The 22,912-nt window shown below is 40.1% G+C and overlaps 1 protein-coding gene across 5 annotated transcripts in view; it reads left to right on the forward strand.

Moving 5' to 3' along the window:
* MAP1B (microtubule associated protein 1B) overlaps window positions 1-22,912 on the forward strand; it is a gene marked incomplete at both ends in the record, with an annotated part of 61,642 nt that extends 38,730 nt beyond the window's left edge. Inside the window, 6 exons of one of the 5 annotated variants that reach the window (XM_079548185.1) lie at window positions 7,556-7,638; window positions 10,781-10,921; window positions 13,246-18,617; window positions 18,843-19,822; window positions 21,793-22,031; window positions 22,757-22,912. In XM_079548185.1, coding sequence (XP_079404311.1) covers window positions 7,556-7,638; window positions 10,781-10,921; window positions 13,246-18,617; window positions 18,843-19,822; window positions 21,793-22,031; window positions 22,757-22,912 — 6,971 coding nt within the window. Of the gene's footprint in view, window positions 1-7,555; window positions 7,639-10,780; window positions 10,922-13,245; window positions 19,823-21,792; window positions 22,032-22,756 lie in introns of all 5 variants that reach the window. The other 4 variants (XM_079548187.1, XM_079548184.1, XM_079548186.1 and 1 more) reach the window with 4 other exon arrangements.

Raw genomic sequence — 22,912 nt, forward strand, 5'->3', positions numbered from 1 at the left:
CAGCTCAGGCCCCACAGAGAGTCTGGTTCCGCACTGGGCTGTGCGTTTTCAGGGCTAATGCAATTTGTAGTGACCAGACTAATGCTTGCAATTGTCCTCATGCCTTCCTTTGTTCTGCAGCCACGCCCCCTCCATAGTTCCTGGTTGCTCTTCCTTTTCTTTTTGCCCAGATACAAAACTGCAGTGCTCTTTAAACACCTCTTTTGTTCCTGCAATTATAGGGCACCATTTCTTGCAGTAGAGTCACAAAGCTGCACTCGCCTGTCTACAAAACATAATTCTATAGCATGCCAGTTTGGATTTATGACCTTTGCTTGCAGTTGTCTCACTGAATTTACACACTGAATGTGTCCAAATAGTGTTGGACAGGGCTTCTGGGATTTGATCTTTACCCACCTACTGGACTGTAAATGATCCTGATCCACGAAAGTACAGAAGTGCCAGAGCTCAGGAGCAGCCATGTCTGCCTGTAGCAACAGCTGAACCTCAAAAGAGAAAGCAAAGACTGCTCTCAGAAGCCTGGTATCTCTGCAGCAATTGGTTGGGATACTAGGTAGTTCCTCTGGAAATATGGAATTTTAGTCTCTGTCAATATTTTGTTATCCTAGAATGGATAAGGAATGTCTTGTAATGAAAGAAGGATTCCAGTGAGTAAAGGCAAACACTCATGTCTCAGCTCAGAACGTCTCAGCTCATAAGTCTACAAGTATTAGAGACTGAAGTTTGAGGCAAAAGAATATCTTTGCAACTACTTCTCAAAATATTTCAGTGTTCTTTAACTGTTGGTTAGAATTGGCAAGGATAAGATGCTTACTTCACAAAATGTCTGGTCTTTTTCCCTGTGGCTAGCAAATTTTAGTGCTAGAAGACTAACTTGCAGGTGAATTCATTGAACAGATTGGTGCTGCTGCTGACTGACTACAGGTTATATTCTTCCTTAAGCAAAGTCAAGGGTGAACTCATTTATCAGGAGCATGGGGCTCCACTACTGTTGCAAATGCAGTATGTAAACAGGAGCTGTATTCTTATTCTCTTTGGCTCTGATTTTATTGAGCTATCTTTGATTCTAGTTTCACTCACAGCCTCAGTGAAATGAGTAATGAAAACTGTAAGTGACTTAACTACATTTCTGTGATATGTCCTCTTTTTGTCAAGTAAACTTTTTTATGTAGGCATTAAAAATGTAATGCATAAACTTTTACTTGTTGTGCTCTAGGCTGATTTGCTTCAACTTGTCTCACATTACTTATTTTAATATCTCCATGTTCAGAAGAAGTTTTTAGCACATTAGCAGTCATCATTAGTGCCCTGAAATCATAAAACATAAAGAATTACAAGAAAAATCCTGTTTCTGAAGGTGAGTGATGACAGCTGAGGGTAGCAGTTTGCTCCTGACAGTACCAGAGGGGAGTGAAAGGCCAGCAGTTCGCTTCTGCTTGATGAATGACTGCAGTTTGACAGCAAATTAGATGTCTCATAAAGTTGGGACAGAGTGCAGGAAATCAATATGTGGTGTATGGAGTTGATGCAATTAGTTCACTGATCAATGAGATGCGTGAAGATGTGATTTAATGCACTGAATTCACTCCAGGAGACTTCAGTGGAAGCCGTGGAGTTCCCTGTGCTCTTTGATGTAGGGCAACACAGCAGCTCCAAGAATGTATCAGCTCATAAGTCTACTAGTATTAGAGACTGAAGTTAGATGTGAAAGATATGAGCCTGGCCATGAATGTTCATGCAGAGGCGTTGGCTTTCTTTCCCACACTGCTGCTGAGAGTCTTGGGCAAGGATTGGTGGGCTGGCTTCATGTACTTTTACTGGGAACTGCTTGTCTTCTGTCTAGCCTTCTATGTTCAAGACAGTATTATTATGTAGAAGTATAAACTCAAATGAAATCTGATGGATGAAGACACATCCAAGAACTAAGATGAAATTATCTAACTAGTCTTATTTCATCACATAGAAGTGATCTTAAAGATCCTAAAAACAACATGCAGGATGCTGCCTCTCAGGACTTGTACTTAATAAATCGTTGCAAGTTAGAACTGAGTAGGAAAGGCATTTAGCCATCACCAAATTGGCACTGAAGCATATGAAACCTGAAAATGAATTCCATTTATATTTAGAAGGAGAAGGTAAAGCAGGGATTCACGCTTCTTGCAGAGTCACAGCAGAGTTCAGAGTGCAACAGATCAGGAAGAGCCTAACTGCAGAGATTACACGCAATTCTCTGTTAAAAAGTACATCATGTTACATTTCAGTCTGAGCCTAACCTAACCTAACAGGTTTAAATAATTACAAGGAAAACAGTAACACTTTAGAGTCAGTGTCACTCTTCTAAATCTTCGTCACTGTCAGTAGGCTCAGCAATGTTAGTAAAACTGACTTTTTGTTCACAGCTGTCACGCCAGTTCAGCATCCTAACCAGAATGCATTTTATTTTCATGCAGAAAAGTACTCTGATATTCCTACAAGTCTATAAGAGTTCTTGCTAGTAAAAACGATTGTTTCTTCTTCGCATCCACTTAAATGTAAGAAGTCATTAGGTTACACTGAGCATGGGTGGCAATGAATCTTCTTCTTTGACTTAAACAGAGTTATGCCTGTTTTGGCTCATCCCATCCTGTCAGCTAATTGTGAGACAGACTGGTCAGTCCTCCCACACCCTGCATTACCTACAGGGCTCTTTCTGAAGTTCTGTTCCCATAGTCCAGTGCCTCGACTTCATGCAACCATTTATCTATCAAGTCTATGAATCCTATTCTTGCAGATAGAGAACTCCAAATTTTTACATCAGAATTTGTTTTGTCAGCTCTGCAAAACCCTCTGTTTAGTACCTGTTTAAGTAGCTTGCAGTTCAGGTCAGCAGTAAAGTACTCTGGTGACCCCATCTCAAGTGAGAAGGTGAATGGAATGGTGCATATCATTTATGCAAGATTTCTTCAAATAACTGCTACTCTGCTGTAAAGCAGGTCCTTCTTTTTTCCTTGATCTGGAATTCCTGCAACATCATGCATTCAGGTTGGCAGCCAGAAGGTTTAGGGGCTGATCACAATTACAGAGCTATTTTTTAATTTATGCCTGTTGATCTCTATATTGAAAACAAGAAAAATGGATTTATTCAGTTAGTATAGGAAATAGCAGCCACTAGATGACCAGTGATTTGGAACTCCGAATGCCTTATTAACAACACAAAGCGACCATGCTGACTGCAAGGTTATCATGACCTTTTTGAAATCTCACTGGAAAATAAAGTGAAACAACTAGCAGTTTGAACTTACTGAAAACGGCTATTGCACTATTGTTTGCTAGGCAAAAACCTCAAAAGTAATTTATTACCTTAAATGGATCACATACAAAGGATATGATAACCTCCCAATACCCTTACCATCCCAATACCATCAAGTGTGGTAAATCTGAACAGAGGTGGCTGAGATGACTCTTTAACATCAGTTACTGCTTTCCAGAAAAGTGACTGGCATACACGGATACTCTATCAGAATCTTAGTAGCTTGAATACTGTGCACTGACATCTTGTTGTATGCCTCAGGCTTTTTGTTACTTCAGTTTTTACCTGTTTTACATGTTGGTTTTTTTTGTTGTTTTTTTTTTTTCCTTGTATATTTTCTTCTATAAAATAAATATTAAAAAAGTGTCTCACTTGCCCATGCTTTGATCTTAGTGCTTCAGACAAGCCTGCCTTGAAGCTTTATACATTCACATATATAAAATCCTTACCTAGTAATATCTTTCAGTCATCAGCTCTTGTTTAACATGGACATAAAGCCATTGGGTAAAGCTTTTAAGAAGTAACTGTGTCTCTAATAACAATAAACAGGATTTTATCCTGAATAGGAACTAAAATATACCAACCTGTTCTGCCATCTGTACTCAGAAACGTTGAGGAAAAATTTTACACATTGCTGCTTCTCAAACGCAGTATTGCCTGGTTGGGAAAATGTCTCTTCTTCAGAATTTTTCTGTTAAGATGTCTTCTCAAGAACTCTAGAAATGAATGTTTCATGGTTCATTTCAAAGGATTTTTCCTCCCGTCATTGTACGGAAGTTATTCCACAAGAGGCAAGCAGCTAGGGAATTGTGGGCATTGCTGCTATTTGCAATCACAAAGCACTAAACGTTTCCAGCTGCAAAGAGTTCAGTGTCTACTTAAGACTTGTGAGAGGTTTCACTGGGAATCCTTGCAAGCTGTGCCATCTGCTAATGCCACCAGGGTAGTAACTGGCATAATATACTGTTAATACGAAAGACAAACAATACTTTGAAGTTTTTTACGATGAAATAGAAAAGACGTTAAAGGTTGCTGAAGAGTTGCATCTGAATGTTAGTTCAGGCACGAAATGATGGTTGTCTGTGGAGAGAAGGTGTTCTCCCGTTGCACTTTCTCCAAGAATCACCACAGAAGAGATTTTTCTGCTTTCTCTATGGATGAGTTGTTCTGAATTTTACAGGATTTGATAGCATTCCCAAGCCATGGTGGGAGTGAGGGAGTGCTTGCGTCCATCCTCATTGTGGGTAGGGCTGATGGGAACTATTCTGTTGAGTAGCATTTTGCCTAGAGTATGCATCCCCATGGGCTGGTGTTGCACAGTCAAAGCCAGAGAAGAGAAGACTGTCAGTAGTGGTCCTTGCTTCAAAGGGACCTGAAGCCGCACAAAATTAATTGCAGTATAATCCCTGTTAAAAGTGGGTCCTGCAATCATGCTGCTTGATTGGCCTGAAAAGACCAAGTTAGAAGCCTGTTGAGTCACTTCCCTAGAAGCAAGACTGATGTCAATAATCCTAGTATAGATATCATCAGTATTTGGTCAAGCAATGATCTGTGAGATCCCATGGCCATAGGAACTGGGATGATTCTGGGATGAAGTAACTGTCATGTGCTGTTTACTTCTCTACTCTATTGCACCGATTCTGAATCAGACAGCTTCCATGACTCGATTCATATATATTTTCAATGTAAAGCTTAAATTACTAAAATTAATGATGAACAGAAACTTAAATTTCTTCTGAAGAGAATTAATGTTTATTTCCTGAATCTTTAGATAGGATTTTGTCTTGCCTTCCAGAAACTAAAGGTGTATAAAATCTGGATACCCAACCACTACTGTGCAATCTAGAAACTTCTTCCCTTCTTCTCTATCGTGTCACAAAACCATTCCAACATAAGGGTAGAGATAGGCTGTAAAAATCAGTAGAGTTAATTTAGAGCAACCCCAGATCTTCTGCGCACATCCTCAGTTCTCCCACTCCATCTATAATTCAGTAAGTTGCAGTAAGTAACCACCAACAGTGGTGGTCAGCAAGCAATTTGGCTCCTCAGGTCTGTTTTGTCCCATCTACAGAGGTAGCTTGGAGCCATGTCAGTGAAGCCCCAAGTCATCATGTTGAGTGTGGTGTACACTATCTTTGTCTAACTTTGCATGTGGCTGAATGCATTTCTTTTCCAGCTACATTTAATATGTTAACATCTAATCATATATGAGACTTAGTTTGGCCTGAAGCAAAGTGTGTGTTCTGTGTCATCAGCTGTAACATGAGAAATTTCTGTGGCAGCTAGAGGGTGACAGTTTCTTTTGTTTCCTTCCCAACGTTAAAGAGTAGATTCAACAAACTGTTAAATCTCTCCATTTGACAGAAGCCTGTATCTAGTAGTAGACTAGTAGTAACTAAAACATCTGATCAAAGGGTGTATTCTGAAGGAGTCTGTGGTAACAGAGCCAGCTGGATGTTTTATTGAATGTAACTTTATGTATGCATTCCTGTTAGGCAAGGAAGCAGACCTATTAAAATAAATTGAATTACAAAGGCTAATGCTAGAACGGATGCTGCAGAGGAAGACCTCCCCTTCCATAAGGTCTGTCTCCTTCTTTCAAATTAGTACATGCAAGGCCACAAGCCCTAAGAAAAGTAGGTTTCTTTAAATGGATTTGATTTTTATCCACAAATCTTTAGGCACTATCAAGCAAAAGAAAGTAAGCAGTAACCCCATTTCACATTTTAATCAAGAGCGTTCTTTCTTTCTTTTTTTTCTTTTCCTTTCTATCGTTAGATTGCAAGTTGTTATGCTTATAAATGCAGAGCTTCACCAGAGCAACAGCAGAAGATGCAGTGAATAGAGACCTTGTTGAGCTCAGGGTGAGGAGGAGGAGGGTGCAGGACAAGCAAAGGCAGGGGCAGGGCTGTGTGGGAAAGGCTGGTGACCCACCCTCTCAGACTGCCTTGCTGCTCTTGTGCTTTCAGGAATGCAGAGCCCTTTTCACCATCACTGTTCTTGCACTTGTTATTTCAAATCTCTTTACAGGGGAGTTTTTCTAAGTTGGCAAATAGGTGACTTGTTTTGTTCCCCCCCTACGTCCTTCTAAGCACAATTAATTATTTTAATTAATTAATATTATGCTGAGTGGTTTGCTTGGAAGGGAAAGCTATTCTGGTTTTGAACTAATTACCAGTCTGGATTTCTGAATGACAAAACAGCTGCTAATTAATCTCACTACAGTTCTCACAGAAAGAGATGCTGATAAGGGTTTGCCAATTACCATAAGAAAAAAAATGTCAAGAGTTCTGTTGTGTTTCTTTGGCATCCACTCACAGTCAGATGAATATCACTATTAAACACACAGACAAACTAACTTCTAAGTACCAACGCCAGCAGGCTGTGCAGTGCAGCAAGACTGTCCAGACGTTATTCATCCAGGAGCTAGATGTTATTTTGCACGTCTGTTCACTCTTGTTGCCTAACATTGCTTGTTAAAGTTTTTGCAAGAGGGAAGATGAAGCACTATGGCAGGGCAGCATGGCAAGTGTCAGACCATCCTGTCAGGGATTTTTTTGTGTGTGTCCCAGTGCTACAGAACTTTAGGGAAAAGGCTGAAAAGGGAGTTTTGTTGGGCTGGTTGCCCGCTTTAATGAACCTGGTTAGTTTGGTGCAGCTGGGGAGGCTGGGGTCTGCTTGATGTGCTGCTGGCAGAGTGGAATGGAGACAGCCCCTGGACTGCTCTGCTCACGTCACCTCACCAACTGTGCTTGGTGAGTAGTACTGATGTGTGGCACAAATATTCACTTTCCTCCTCGCAAGAGAAGTTTGCAGCCTGTGCTGACTTCTCTGCTGCCACAACTGAGCTGCTCATAGTTCCTGGGAAAGCTCGATTAAATCCACTTGGGACTGTGTAGTCTCAACTGTATTTGTGGTGGTTATGTCCTTGAGAACATGGGCTCAGGTGCTCTGCTGGTGATAGTTACGGCAGTCCCTGATCACACCAGCTCAGTGGCACCAGGGTGAGTAACATGGTAAAGGCACAACAACCACTACTGCCAATGTATTCCCATTACCTTGAATTTTCTGGAGATTCTGGCCCATGGAACCCCATGCCATTAATGTTTCTGAGAACATGAGCCTGTGCAGTGTCTGTGGCTGTGGGGAGCCAGGGAGCTGTCACAAAGAATATATAGCTTGCTCAGGTAAAGAACTGGTTTGAACCTTGGTGCATGGCTTATTTAATTTAGTTTCTTTTTTTTATATTTCTTTCTTTGCTTGTAGGTCAGAAAATTCTTCACCACAGAAGTGATGTCTTAGAAACCGTAGTCCTGATCAATCCCTCGGATGAAGCAGTCAGTACCGAGGTAAGTCACTCAGAAATATTTCACTAGGTGGGTTGTAAAAGCTCTGTTAGGTTGGCAGGGTGAGAGCAGATCCTAGCTGTAGATGAAAACATTTTAGGAGTAAATACCATAAACATTATCAGCCTTCCCTTGATTTTCTTTCTAGTTTCCTGGACTACTGGTAAGACATCAAAGATGCAAGACAGAAGCAGATCTCTGATTCTAGCACTCCTTTCCTCATAATGCACCAACTTCCCTTCCTGAGAAGGGGAAGCACCAGTGATGAAACTACATCTGTTTTTCTTCTGTTCTTCTACTGTTGATATCTCTGGACATCTACTTTACTTAAAAAAAAAATAAATGCCTGAAAAGAAACCAGGTGCCCTGAGACAAATTTAAGTCTCAGAAGACCTCAGCCTGTGTAGTGGTGACTCTAATATGATCCATATGTTCTGTCCTTTAGAGAGCATGTGACGTGATCTTTGGACTCTTGATAGTGCCAGTTCCTCATAAACTTACTAGAGCTGAAGAACTAAGCAGGGAGTTTGAAGACAAAACTGAGAAATTTGTCTAGTGAGATTGAAGGTTGGAAAAACAGGCATAATTGTAGTGCTTGCTGGTGCTGGGAAACACTGACATAGTATGATTCCTTTGGAGAAATGTAGTGGCTCTACTTTCAGTACTTTGTAAAAAAATCTGTTTTTTTACAACAGGAAGAAACACACTGAAGCAAATGAAATTTATTAAGTTTTAAAAGTTTTTAAAACCAGCTAATCAACCTTAGTTAATGGCAACTCAAATGACTTCAAGATTATGTGTGAAAATATCTTACATTGCATTAGAGGAAGGGCAAGTGGGCAGCAGCTCTTTTAAGATTGTCTTTAATACATTCAGGCTTTCAGAATAAAAAGCTTTAAAGTGTGTGCAGAAGGAACTGCCAACAGCAGGGAAATGCTGTTTCTGTTGCTGTTGCTTGTCTTCTTTTGTTGAGTGACCACATGGAAGAACATGATCTGAGGCCAATTAATGACTTCTGAACTCTGGCTTTACTCCTTTGGCTCAGGAATATATTTGGCTGGGTTACCATTTCTTTCCTTTCACTAGACTGTGGGAGGCAATCTTTGCTTTGCTTTCATCATGCCAAGCTGGTCACAGCCAGAAGTTAGAAGCTGAGATTTACCTTGGCTGGCTAAACAACAGTCTCACTGGACAAAAGCCAGAAGAGACGATAAGAAAGAGTCAGGAGAATTACAATGAAGATTGAAAGAGACATTCTTTGCCCACTATGGCAAATTAGAAAACTGAGTTTCATGCATCAGAAGTTTTCCAGCTTGCAGTTCAGGAGACAGTGATATACCATGGAGGTCTGACTTCATCAGAAGAGGAAATTGAATCTATCAATTAAAGAAAAATAAAAGCAAAAGACTTTAGAACAAACTTCTGCTAATGACGCTGGTGACAGGCGTACTGGTGGTAGTTTAAGCATGGATCTGCCCGCAGCTCTTATCATGTTCTGTCAGCTGTCAAATACCTCACAAAAGAGAGAAGCCCAAAAGTGGAGAGCTGCCCTAAGAAAACAAATTTCTGAAAACTATTAACAGTTCCCTCATTTTTTAAAACCCCGCCCCATTACCATAATACTCCTGCAGCTGTACCATAAGTAATCTGCTTTTGGCTGAGCCTATGTTTTGCCATTCACTTTCTTTAAACAATCTGGGACTTCACCCAAGGGTAAAGTTGAACAGAGTCATCATCTTGCAATATTTTTTTTTGAAGGTTTAGAATCAGCAGACAAAATTCTGGTAGTCCCTCAGAATGCCCTGATTACAGCCAGACACAGAATTATGTGTCTCTGGAAGTTCTTTTGTGTGTATGATATGATATGCTCTGCAATCTGCAAGCATTTATTTGCCTTTTTTTCCTGCCATAGTTTTTTATCTCTGCAGAACCAATATATTCTGCAGAACCATCAATTAATAGAATAGATTGAAGGGCACTTAAGTGACAGTCACGTATTACTGGTTCACAAATCAGGAAATAATTTTGCTGTTGGAAAGCTAGTGAGTTTGTACATTAGCTGGCAAACTGCCTAGAGCTGCTGCCAGCAATGAGAGAAAAGACAGCACAAGAAAACAGTTCTTTCATAGTTTTAATACAACTGAAACAGATAGGGTTTCAGGCACACCTCATACACTCCACTGCACTTATCTGTATTCTTTTCTGAAATAGAAATAGATAGACTTGATCCAGATGGACACTGTTGAATTTATAATCATCTAGTGCAATTACTGATCAACCAGCTTTAGTCCTGTGTTTAATTAAAGAAACTTTCTGCTGCTTAAAGTCAAGGTTGCTTATTTAATAAAATAGTGAAGATGCGGTAATCATCCTCTTTCAGACAGAAACTCTTCAGTGTCTCTTTTCTAATTGTACTGAAAACATGAGCTGTTTAGCAGAGATTTAGATCAGGACTTCCTGGCTCAGCCTCCCTGGCGTGAGAGGGCATTATTCAGAATAACTGATTGCTTAACAGTCAGTATATGAATTTGAAAGAATGGCTTGTTGGGAGTGCTGAGCTGATTATGTCATCTCCATGGAGATGGAGTTTGGATGCAATATCTACATGCATAATTGTTTCAGATGGGCTCTTTTCATTTAGTTTAATATCTGAATAGTCATATTCTGGAATCACTACTCTGTTTTATATTAATTCTCCTTGAACAGAGGAATTACCAAACTTGAAATTCTGCTGTACAGAGGGTTAAAAAGAATGGCCTTCCAAAACAAAGTGTAGTTGTTCCTCATTAGTACATGGGAGACAGTTATCAAAGGCTATCCCAATACTGTGCTATTAAAATTTACTAAGAGTTATACAAAGAATGTTAATTGAAAATATTACTTATCATTTGGATTTTATTCTCGTCTGCTCCCTGCTTTTTTTCTCATGTCTTTAGTTTGATTCTGCCTAATCACTTCTTACGCCTTCTTTTGCTCCTCTCTCATTGTCTTTTGTTAGCAGATCTGTAACGATAATATTTCAGCAGTCCTGGAATAGTGCTCTGAAACATGTGTTAAATTAAGTGAGGTGAACAGAACTTTCTCAGAGGAATGGAGAAACACATGGTAGCTCCCATTGTTGATCTGTTTCTTTCCTTCACTCTAGGTGCGTTTGATGATTACAGATGCTGCAAGACACAAGCTCCTTGTACTAACTGGACAGTGTTTTGAAAACACAGGAGAGCTCATCCTTCAGTCAGGATCCTTCTCCTTCCAGAACTTCATTGAGATCTTCACGGATCAAGAGGTATGTTTAGAAAAGTATCTTCCATTCATGGTCATGCGATAGCACAGGTTTCAAGAATATAAAAAACGGCATAATGGATTAAGTTAGTGTAAGTGTTAACAGCTTTATGTTGATTTTTTTTATTCTTCATGATGAGTTTTTTTTCCAAAATATCTATTTCTTTTGCTTTAATGTGTATATGGATTGTTCAACTAAAGAATTGCATTGTGATTCGGAGAACTAAGTTTTAACTTTGAGAAACAGAAAACCAGTGAACTTTTTACAATAAAAGGAAATAGAGTATTTCCTGAAATGTACAGGTGATTTATTTAAGCTGCAAACACAGAGATGTAAAATTGAATTTCACAGAGGTTCTTGCCTGTTGGCAGCTGAGCCATAGGTGACATTAAATAAAACAGAGGCAGTCTGTTAAGCTGTAGTATTTTGTACACCTATCTGCTTGGCTTCTTTACTGTTATGTTTAAAATTTGGCTAGTGAAATCTGTAAATGTTGCAATTCTTGTTAACCAAAAATATAAAGTATACCAATATTTAGTGCTGTTTGTTTCATGGCTTGTTAGTTTGATGTCCTGCTTAATGTGCTGTGTCTGAAAGCTCCCATAGGGCAGGAACCCACAGTAAACAAGCTGTCACACTTAATTTGGCTGTTGTGTAAGTCATATATTTAAATAAACTATATGGCTGCATCCATAGGATTTTAGTTTCCAAAATTAATTAGGAGAATTTCAGTGCAGTAAGATTTGTAAGTTCAGAACTGAAAAAGTAAAGTTTGCACAAGTGTGACTTTATTGTATCCATTTGATAGTGTTCAAAAAACAAAGTTGTTTGGCATATGGTTGAAAGGCTTGGTGAAGAACTGGATTCCTGCTCTTTGAAATGCATTTGATCCCTAGAAGTCACTGTTAGTTTGCAGTTACTTTTTTTAAATAGCCAGCCAAGAAAAGGAAGCAAGGCATATACAGAGGCCCATAGAGGTCTACTGAAATCAAACATCATTCATTTATATATATACATTTTTTCCACTGACATTTTTTCCACTGATTCAGTTTGTGGTCCAAGACTTTCAAATTATTCAGCTGTAGCATAATGTATAACATCTTTGTGGAAACTGTTCTTATAGCTGAACTGACAATTGTGTTTCTGTAAAGAAGATTGTGATGTGTTATGTCTGAATTGCTCTTTAAAGAATTTTATGTAGTTTGGTGTTCTCTTTATTAAGAACAAACACAATAGAGATTAGCTGTGTTTCCTCACCTTTAGGAGAAGATTTAAAATATGTTGTTCTTTCTCATGTTTGCTTATGTAGTAACCTAGAGCTATTTAGTGCTGTGTTTTAGTTCAGGTTGGAACAGAAAAAAAGCTTTTCACAGTAGGGCATGTGGTAGTTTCACACTCATAGGCAGCTCAGCACCTCCATGCTGACTTCTCACTCTTCTCACTCCTCAGCAGAACAGAGAGTGAAAATATGATGGAAACAGGGCACGGCTTTAGATAAGGGCAGGGAGATCACAAATGAATGGGCAAACAAACTCAGTGAAAGTAAGGTTAGTGTAATGTGTTGGCTGTAGCTGACAGACGGGAGCAGTGAGAATTAAAAGCAATCCACAAACACCTTCCTCCCATTCATCCTCTTCTACCACTCCTGGAGCAACTTCTGCCCTTTTTCTGCGCTGACCCTGGTGGCTGCAGGGCTGTTTCTCTCACATTTCTTACTCCTCTCTCCCAGCTGCCGTTGGCAGTTTTCCCCTTTCTTAACCGTGGCTCTCCTAGAGCACACCCAGTGTCACTCATGGCTCAGCTCTGGCAGTGGTGAATCCTTGTTGGAGCAGCTAGAGTTGGCTGAGATCTGACATGGGGCAGCTGCTGGGCTTTGCTCACAGAGGCCATCACTGCAGCCCCCTTGCTGCTAAAACCTTGCTTCCTATGTGTAATACAGCCTCTTGAGGGAATGTGCTGTTTCTCATAGGTATTTGCATGGATCTCCTGGATTTATTGGAGCATCATAGAGATTCATCAGTTAGTGGCAGAGAGTGGCAGTGCTGACAGTGGTAGATCTCATCCTCTCTGAATATAAAAGATTGTACTATCCTCCAATAAAGGGAGAAGAAGAAAAGGGGAAACCTTGGGACTATTTCCTCCTTTGAGCAGTGAGGAAGGGACCAGGAGTAAACTGTTCCTTTGCATTTAAAAAAAAAAATAGTGGTAAACTAATTGTGGTAGCAAGGCCCTCTAGCTTCTAGGATCAGGGAATATTATGTTCTGACATACATTAACATGAAAAAAAAAATTACTTGCATTTTCTTGTTTTTGTTCTACAACCGTAGATTGGTGAATTACTGAGCACCACACACCCTGCCAACAAAGCCAGCTTAACTCTTTTCTGCCCCGAGGAAGGGGACTGGAAAAATTCCAACCTTGACAGACACAACCTTCAAGACTTCATTAATATTAAGCTCAATTCATCTTCCATATTGCCTGAAATGGAAGGACTTTCTGAATTTACAGAATACCTGTCAGAATCAGTAGAAGTGCCATCGCCCTTCGACATTTTAGAGCCTCCAACCTCAGGAGGCTTCTTGAAACTCTCCAAACCCTGCTGTTACATTTTTCCAGGTGGAAGAGGGGACTCTGCATTATTTGCAGTGAATGGATTCAATATGCTTATCAATGGAGGATCTGAAAGAAAATCCTGCTTTTGGAAACTTATCCGACATTTGGACAGGGTAGATTCTATTCTGCTCACTCATATTGGGGATGATAACCTGCCAGGAATCAATAGCATGCTCCAGAGAAAGATAGCTGAATTAGAAGAGGAACAATCTCAAGGGTCTACTACCAACAGTGACTGGATGAAAAATCTGATCTCACCTGATTTAGGAGTTGTATTCCTTAATGTACCCGAAAACTTGAAGAACATGGATCCAAGCTTCAGAGTTAAAAGAAGCGTAGAAGAAGCTTGTTTCACTCTCCAGTACTTAAATAAATTGTCTATGAAGCCAGAACCTCTCTTCAGAAATGTAGGAAATACAATTGACCCAATCATTTTATTTCAGAAGATGGGAGTTGGCAAACTTGAGATGTATGTGCTTAATCCTGTCAAAAGCAGCAAAGAGATGCAATATTTTATGCATCAGTGGAGTGGTATTAGCAAAGACAAAGCTGAATTTCTGCTACCAAATGGCCAAGAACTAGACATTCCATTATCCTATTTCACTTCTGTCTCATCCCTGATTGTGTGGCATCCAGCTAATCCTGCAGAAAAAATAATCAGAGTTCTGTTTCCTGGGAACAGCACCCAGTATAATATTCTAGAAGGACTAGAAAAACTCAAACACTTAGACTTCCTTAAACAGCCAATGGTTACACAAAAAGACCTGACTGGAAACATCGCTAGTGTTTCACCTGCTGTGAAACAAGCAAAGCTGAAACAACGAGCAGACAGCAAGGAGAGTCTGAAGCCAGCTGCAAAGACACCACCAAGCAAGACTGTCAGAAAAGAATCTAAAGAAGAAACACTGGAGCCTGCAAAGCCTAGTCCAGCAGTAGAAAAGCCACAGAAATTAGAAAGCAAAGAAAAAACTCCAGTTAAAAAAGAGAAACCGGCAAAACCAGAAACCAAAACTATTGTGGCAGAAAAAGATGTAACCAGTAAGGAAGAGCAATTAGGGAAATCTGAAACTTCTGAAAAACAAGCTACAGATGTAAAACCAAAAGTAACAAAGGAAAAGTCAGTGAAAAAGGAAGTCAAAGCAAAACCTGAAGAAAAGAAAGAAGAAAAAGAAAAACCAAAGAAAGAAGTTTCTAAAAAAGAGGAGAAAACACCCATCAAAAAAGAGGAAAAACCCAAAAAAGAAGAGGTCAAGAAAGAAGTTAAAAAAGAGGTGAAAAAGGAAGAAAAAAAGGAAGCTAAGAAGGAAGTAAAGAAAGAAGCTCCACCAAAGGAAGCTAAAAAAGAGGTTAAAAAGGAAGAGAAGAAAGAAATTAAGAAGGAAGAAAAGGAAGCTAAAAAGGATATCAAAAAGGTTCCTAAAGAAACAAAGAAGACACCTGCTCCTTCAGTTGAAGCCAAAAAGCCAGCAGCAAAACCGAAACCACAAAAGAAGGAGGAACCTGCTAAAAAAGAAGCAGTACCTGCTGGAAAAGCAAAGGAAAAAGGAAAAATTAAGACTGTGAAGAAGGAGAACAAAGTCAGTGGAGCACAAACTGCCATTGCAGCAGTTGGAGCTGCTGTGACAACCGTAGCAGCTGTAGCAGCTTCAGAAATTACAGCTAGTGGAAAAGAACTTGAAGCAGAAAGATCCCTTATGTCTTCACCAGAAGATTTAACAAAAGATTTTGAAGAATTAAAAGCTGAAGAAGTGGAAACAATAAAAGCAACAAGACCTCAGGTTGCACTCATAGAGGATGAACTAAAACTCACTGGCAAAGAACATAAAGAGGCCTTTGAAGTACAAAAGGAAAAATTAGATAACGAAGGACCTGCAGAATCCTCTGATGAAGGCATAACAACCACAGAGGCTGAGGGCGAGTGTGAACAGACACCTGAAGAATTGGAACCTGTAGAAAAGCACAGAGTTGATGATATTGAAAAGTTTGAAGATGAGGGAACTGGCTTGGAAGAATCATCTGAAGCTGGAGATTATGAGGAGAAGGCAGAGACAGAAGAAGCTGAAGAACGAGGTGAAGATGAGGAAGAAAAGACACCACTTGATACCACAATACCATACATGGAAGAAGCAAGAAGAATTCACGACTATTCAGAAGAAATAATGGCTGAAGCAGATGCTAAAATGAAAGACGAAAAATATATTGAAAAGGCAGATTATGAGCCATCAGATGAACGGGCTGAGGAAGACAGGGAAGAAGCAGTAGAAAAGGCAGAAACTGAAGAGACTGAAGAAGAGGAGGAAGACAAAGCAGAAGACATTAGAGATGAAGAGGAGGCTGAAAAAATGGAAGCTGAAGAAGATTATGTGATGGCTGTGGTAGACAAAGCTGCAGAAGCTGGTGACGTTGAAGATAAATATGGCCTGCTCATAATTACACCAACAAAACGCTCAGAGCCTCAGTCTCCAGCAGTTGAACCAGCCTCTTCTATCCATGATGAGACATTACCTGGTGGTTCAGAAAGTGAAGCCACTGTTTCTGATGAAGAAAATAGAGAAGATCAACCTGAAGAATTCACAGCTACTTCAGGTTATACACAGTCTACCATTGAAATATCTAGTGAACCAACTCCTATGGATGAAATGTCTACGCCCCGGGATGTCATGAGTGATGAAACTAACAATGAGGAAAGTGAATCACCTTCTCAGGAGTATGTGAACATTACCAAATATGAAACGTCACTGTATTCTCAAGAGTTTGGTAGACCTAAACTTTCTCCACTTCCAGATGCTTTTAATGGATTATCTGAAGGATCCAAAACAGAGGCCACAGAAGGTAAAGACTACAATGCCTCAGCTTCTACCATCTCCCCGCCTTCTTCATTAGAAGAAGACAAGTTCTGCAAATCTGCTTTCCAGGACGTGTACCGGCAAAAAGAAAGTGAAACTGCCAAGTTAGAAATCAAAGAAACCCATCCAGAAGATGTTGATGTTACTGGAAAACGTAGTCCAGCCAAGAGTCCAGCTGATAGTTTGTCCCCTCCATCACCAGTTGCCAAAACACCATTGAGTGAACGTAGTGTGAACTTCTCTCTTACTCCCAATGAGATCAAGGTCTCAGCTGAGACTGCCTCCATTACTGCACTGCCTAGTGCACACCAAGAAATTGCTGAAGAGCACTGTGCAAGTCCTGAAGATAAAACATTAGAAGTTGCATCTCCTTCACAATCTGCTGCTGGTAGTGCTGGCCACACGCCTTACTATCAGTCTCCCACTGATGAAAAATCCAGTCAACTTCCCTCTGAAACAAGTGAAAAGTCATCAGAAGCTCCAGTTAGCGTTGAATTCAGTGAGGTCAAAGATGAGTCTGTAAAACCTAGAATAAGCCCTATGGATGAGCCTGTGCCAGATTCAGAATCCCCTATTGAAAAGGTTCTCTCACCTCTACGGAGTCCCCCACTGATAGGATCAGAGACTTCTTACGATACATTTTTGAGTGCTGATGTAAAATCTCCTATCAGAGATTATGGAAGTCCTTCTGAAGAGAAACCTGAAAAAGAAAAATCGCCTGTTCAGATGAGCCCATCTTCTGAAGCCAGTTCAGTGGGCCCTTTCCAAGAAAAACAAGATGAGAAAAGCATGGAGTTTATGGTAATTAAGGAAGGCTTCAGCCTAGAAAGAAAAATGGAGGATACAGAACCCAGCAGCTCTCAGTCTTCATTAGTCTTGGATGAACGGAAGTTGACTGGTGATCTCTCACCTACTCAAATAGATATCAGTCAGTTTGGTTCCCTTAAAGAAGACACTAAAATGTCAATATCTGAAGGCACTGTTTCTGACAAGTCTGCAACTCCTGTTGACGAGGTTGTAGCAGAAGATACGTATTCGCACATTGAAGGAGTAGCTTCTGTCTCCACAGCATCTGTTGCTACTAGTTCATTTCCAGAACCAACCACTGATGATGTATCCCCTTCTTTGCATGCTGAGGTTGGATCCCCTCACTCAACTGAAGTTGATGATTCCCTTTCAGTCTCTGTTGTACAAACACCAACAACATTTCAGGAAACAGAAATGTCTCCATCTAAGGAGGAATGCCCAAGGCCTATGTCCATTTCTCCACCTGATTTCTCACCTAAAACAGCAAAATCAAGAACCCCAGTGCACGATCACAGATCTCCTGAACAGTCAACTATGTCAGTAGAATTTGGCCAGGAATCCCCTGAGCAGTCTTTAGCAATGGATTTCAGTAGGCAGTCTCCTGAATATCCTACTGCAGGCACTGGTATACACCATGTATCTGAAAATGGACCGACTGAAGTAGATTATAGTCCTTCAGATATACAGGAGCCTACCTTTGCAAGGAAGATTTCCCCTCTGGAGCATACATCTTACTCTCAGGAGAAGGATATTTCAGAAATTATTTCAGTTTCTCAAATTGAAGCTTCTTCTTCAAGCTCATCAGCTCATACACCTTCCCAGGTAACTTCACCACTGCCAGAGGAAACCTTTTCGGGTGCTGTTCCACCCAGAGACATCTCACTTCATTCTTTTACCTCAGAAAAGGTTCAGAGCCTAGGAGAAAAGCTATCACCAAAGTCTGACCTATCTCCATTAACTCCAAGAGAATCTTCTCCTCTATATTCTCCTACTTTTCCAGATTCACCTCCTGCAGTCACAGAAGCAGTGCCAGCTAGTCACACATCTCCATTGTCGCTGCAAGTGTCCTCTGATAAAGTGTTTGGTTACCAGGCTGTGACATTACAAGAAACCCTTACAAAGCACAGCCCAGAACCTTTATTCAGCCCCGAAAAAGAAGATTCAGAGAAGAGCAGCAGATCACCAGAGGAACTCAGTTATTCTTACGAAGCCACAGAAAAAAGCACTAGGTCACCAGAGGATATTAGCTACTCCTATGAGGCAGTTGGACGATCTACTAGATCACCTCAGGCCACAGATTATTCATATGAGACAGCAGGAAAAATTACAAGGTCACCTGAGGCCACAGATTATTCCTATGAGATGAGAGGGAAAATCACCAGGTCACCAGAGGCCACAGATTATTCCTATGACTTGACACAAAAGACCACTGTGTCACCTGGAGATACAGATTACTCCTATGAGATGACACAAAAGACCACCAGGTCACCTGGAGATACAGAGTTTTCCTATGAGATGACAAGGAAAGCAACCAGGTCACCCGATGATACAGATTATTCCCATGACATAATTGGGAAGACTACCAAATCACTTGATGTCACAGATTATTCGTATGAGAGAATTGGGAAAGGTACCCAATCACTTGATGCTATGGATAGTTCATATGAAACAATGGGGAAAACCACTGAGTCACCAGAAGCCATTAACTACTGCTATGGTACAAGTGGGAGAACCACCAGGTCACCTGACTCAACAGATTATTCATTTGACACCACTGAGAAAGCCACCAGATCACCTGAAGCCACTAGCTATTCATATGAGGCAAGCGCACATTTTACTCCAGGAAAATCGTTAGCAGAATCCCGTCAAGATGTTGATTTATGCCTTGTGTCATCCTGCGAATATAAGCATCCTAAAACAGAACTTTCACCTTCATTTATCAACCCTAATCCCCTTGAGTGGTTTGCAAGTGAAGAACAATCTCAAGACCAAGAGAAGCTGCTAACTCAGTCTGGGGGAGCCCAGCCACCCTCCGGGGGAAAGCAGCAAGGGCGGCAGTGTGATGAAACCCCTCCAACTTCAGTGAGCGAGTCTGCCCCTTCTCAGACTGATTCGGATGTTCCTCCTGAGACTGAGGAATGCCCTTCCATCACTGCAGATGCTAACATTGACTCGGAAGATGAGTCAGAAACCATTCCAACAGACAAGACAATTACATACAGACACATTGATCCACCACCTGTCCCAATGCAGGATCGCAGCCCTTCCCCTAGACACCCGGATGTCTCCATGGTTGATCCAGAGGCTTTGCCTATCGATCAGAATTTGGGTAAACCTTTGAAGAAAGATCTTAAAGAAAAGACTAAAACAAAGAAAACAGGTACTAAGACCAAGTCATCTTCTCCTGTTAAAAAAAGTGATGGTAAATCAAAACAAGTGGCTTCTCCAAAGCCAGCTGCAAAAGATTCTTTGGAAAAAAGTTCCAAAACAGCTTCTCCAAAAAAGAAGGAGTCTGTGGAGAAGGCAAGCAAAAATATCTCTACTCCAGAAGTGAAGACCCGAGTGGAAGAGAAAGATAAAGACACCAAGAATGCAGTAAATACAACAGCATCCAAGTCAGCAAAGACCGCCACCACAGGTAAAAACACATACGTGCTCTCTAGTATTAAGATTTTCCTAGCTGCTGCAATGAACTTAGGTTGCCTTTATAAACCCTGAGAACATGGTTTACAGCAAACTCTTGAAGTCCATGTTTTAGACATAATTCCAGGGTGTACAAGGCACGTTCAAATGAATGAAATTCACTGAATTAAGTCTTGTAATCTGAGAAACTTGATATCTCTGTTTGCTGGGATGTAGCGAATTAAGAGTAAGTACATCAAGTATAAAAAGCTTAATACCAGCTGTCTAAATCGTTAACCAACTAATAGAATTATAAGCACTACTCTTCTAGGTGAAATGAATTTAGTAATAAAGTGGCCCACTTTATTCATTCATTCAGAATCATGTGGACACAATGCTCTTAACTAATGCAATTTAATTTTGTGAGAGGCAAAGATACTCTAGGACATTGGATACTTTTATTACTTTGCTGGATTATTTTTAAAAAGAGAATTTTAGAATATGATAACAGCAGTAAGATCACTTACAGTGGGCTAAGCATGTATATCACATAATCCGGTTAAAGTCTTATGCCATCAGCAGTGACTAAACACATGGAAAGTTAATGTCATTTTGAATGACTGTTGTGTTTTCTAGGCAGTAATAAAACACGAATTAGATTACTTAAGAAGGCATTGTGCTAATAAGTTGTTTCCGGCAGATCTTGTTATAGTGAATTTTGAAAATACTTTGATTTTGAAGTCGTCATCAGGCTTGATGTTCTGTTGAAATCTCTTTGCGAGAAGCAGATCTGGGATTCAGTGCAAGTGGACCAGCATTCAGCTGTCCATAGCTTCTCTATTTGAAGTCATCTGTTAATTCTTTCCTAAACCACCATCTGCATGTCTTTCCTAATGGATGCTTTTCAAAGCAGCAGTATCGTTCCTCATGCTGTACATTTCTCCAGCACTTCATCTCTATATTGGATTCTTCCTGCTAGAGTCATACTTTCAGGCATACACTAGAGCTTAAGACAAGGTCTGCCTGATATTGGCGTTTGGTAGTAGAATATCGTGCCTAATATTTTGCTCAACATTGGTATCACAACTCAAGAAGATGTCACAGAGTTTTTTGTGATAAAACATGATAAAAGATCTTGTCACAAGCCAAATAGATAAAAATGCTGTAATTCAGAATATCTTTTGATATTGTGATGCTTATTTGACATACGACCTTCTGATGAATGTCAGATCATGCTAGACAATTGTAATGGACTTCCATGGCCCTTCAGCATGTGACCGTAAATAAAATGTACTGCTTAGATAATTTAGTGTGCCAGACATCACTCTTTATTACATCAGGAGAAGGCTAATAAAATATAAATGCCAGTTCACACTGTAAACAAGTGTAAGTATGCGAATGTTCGAAATTTTAACTTCCTTTTGATTGAAGCATTTCTTAGATAATGCACTAGCTATCGCAGCTTCTCCCAACTTCCTGTGGGACATGGCTGATTTATGTATGTAAATAAAGATTGATTCCAATCTTCATGGCCTCCCATATAACTCTAGTTTCATAATGATGCAGATCTGAGACATTTGAAAAACTGCACTGCTTAACTTAGAAGTTAATACTGCCACTTATTGAATGTGATTCAGTAGTCTCAGATCTTTGTAATAATTTTTGGAGAATAGTAACATTTTACTAGGAAAGGTACAGTCAATATCTGGTTATGTGGCAGTGAGCTTTTATTGTATTATACAGCTAGTTGGGTCCTCCCAGTTTTTTTGCTCCCAGTACAACAACTGGTATGCAATAGAAATGGGACATGTCATTAGGTGTAGAAGGGTACTGCTATTATTGTTTCAGAAGACACAGAAATATTCTATACTTAATTAACAGTATCTATCTTAAGAAATATCACTTCAGCAATTATAACAGCCATTAATAAATGCCTGTTTATAACCATCTTGGGGTGTATTCTTTTGTTTTGTTTCATTTCCAAAGGACCTGGGGCTACTAAGTCAGCAAAATCTACAGCAGTGCCACCAGGACCTCCAGTGTATTTGGATCTGGTGTACATTCCCAACCACAGCAATAGCAAGAATGTTGATGTTGAGTTTTTCAAGAGGGTGCGATCATCCTACTATGTGGTGAGCGGGAATGATGCTGCAGCTGAGGAGCCAAGCAGGGCTGTTCTGGACTCCCTGCTGGAGGGCAAGGCCCAGTGGGAGAGCAACATGCAGGTAGGCTCTTCGCTCATATTTCTGCCTGGAAATAAAAACTTCTCTGGGAGCAACTCTGCAAGGCCAGAGCAGTTCTGGAGTGGATGGCGGATGTGAGGTTCCTTGCCAGGGCACCTTGTTTCACTAGTGATGTGATCAGAAACTCAAGTGAAGCACAGAGCTGCAACATTCTCAGCCAATTCCCCTATTCTTAACCCTTCTGATCTACCTCTGGAGAATAAATCATAAAAGATTGAAACTCTTGGTTTACAAGGCTATTTGGCTATTTATTACTATGCCATATACAACCTAAGCTTGGAAATCTTGCAGAGGAAAAAAAAAGCAAACATTCCACAGTTTGAATAGCAATCATGTGCAATTGCATGCTTCTCATGCATTTTCAATGTGATAAGTGATCAAAATATTTGGCCATTACCTAAAGGACTTTCAATGCAGACTACACTTTTCTGCGTATCTGGAAAGCTACATCTCAACACCTTACAGAACAGAGACAAGGTTTTACTTCAATAAACTGCCTCTTTACAGTCATTTTATCTAATCTACATTATTATTTCCTTTTATCCATCCACTTACTTTACTACTTGTATATAAGTAGCAAATAATAGCAATAAGATCCACTCTTTACAAAAGGAAAGCATACTTATCAGTTGAGAATTTAACAGTTACTTTTTATCACTTGTTTCTGTAGTACATGTCTGAAGAGCTCTCCTTTTTTGTTGTTGCAGGTGACATTAATCCCAACCCATGACTCAGAAGTGATGAGGGAATGGTACCAAGAGACCCATGAGAAACAGCAGGACCTCAACATCATGGTTTTGGCAAGCAGCAGCACCGTTGTTATGCAAGATGAATCTTTTCCTGCATGCAAGATAGAACTGTAA

This window comes from Tetrao urogallus (genome assembly GCF_951394365.1).
Source record: "Tetrao urogallus genome assembly, chromosome: Z".
Taxonomy (NCBI): domain Eukaryota; kingdom Metazoa; phylum Chordata; class Aves; order Galliformes; family Phasianidae; genus Tetrao; species Tetrao urogallus.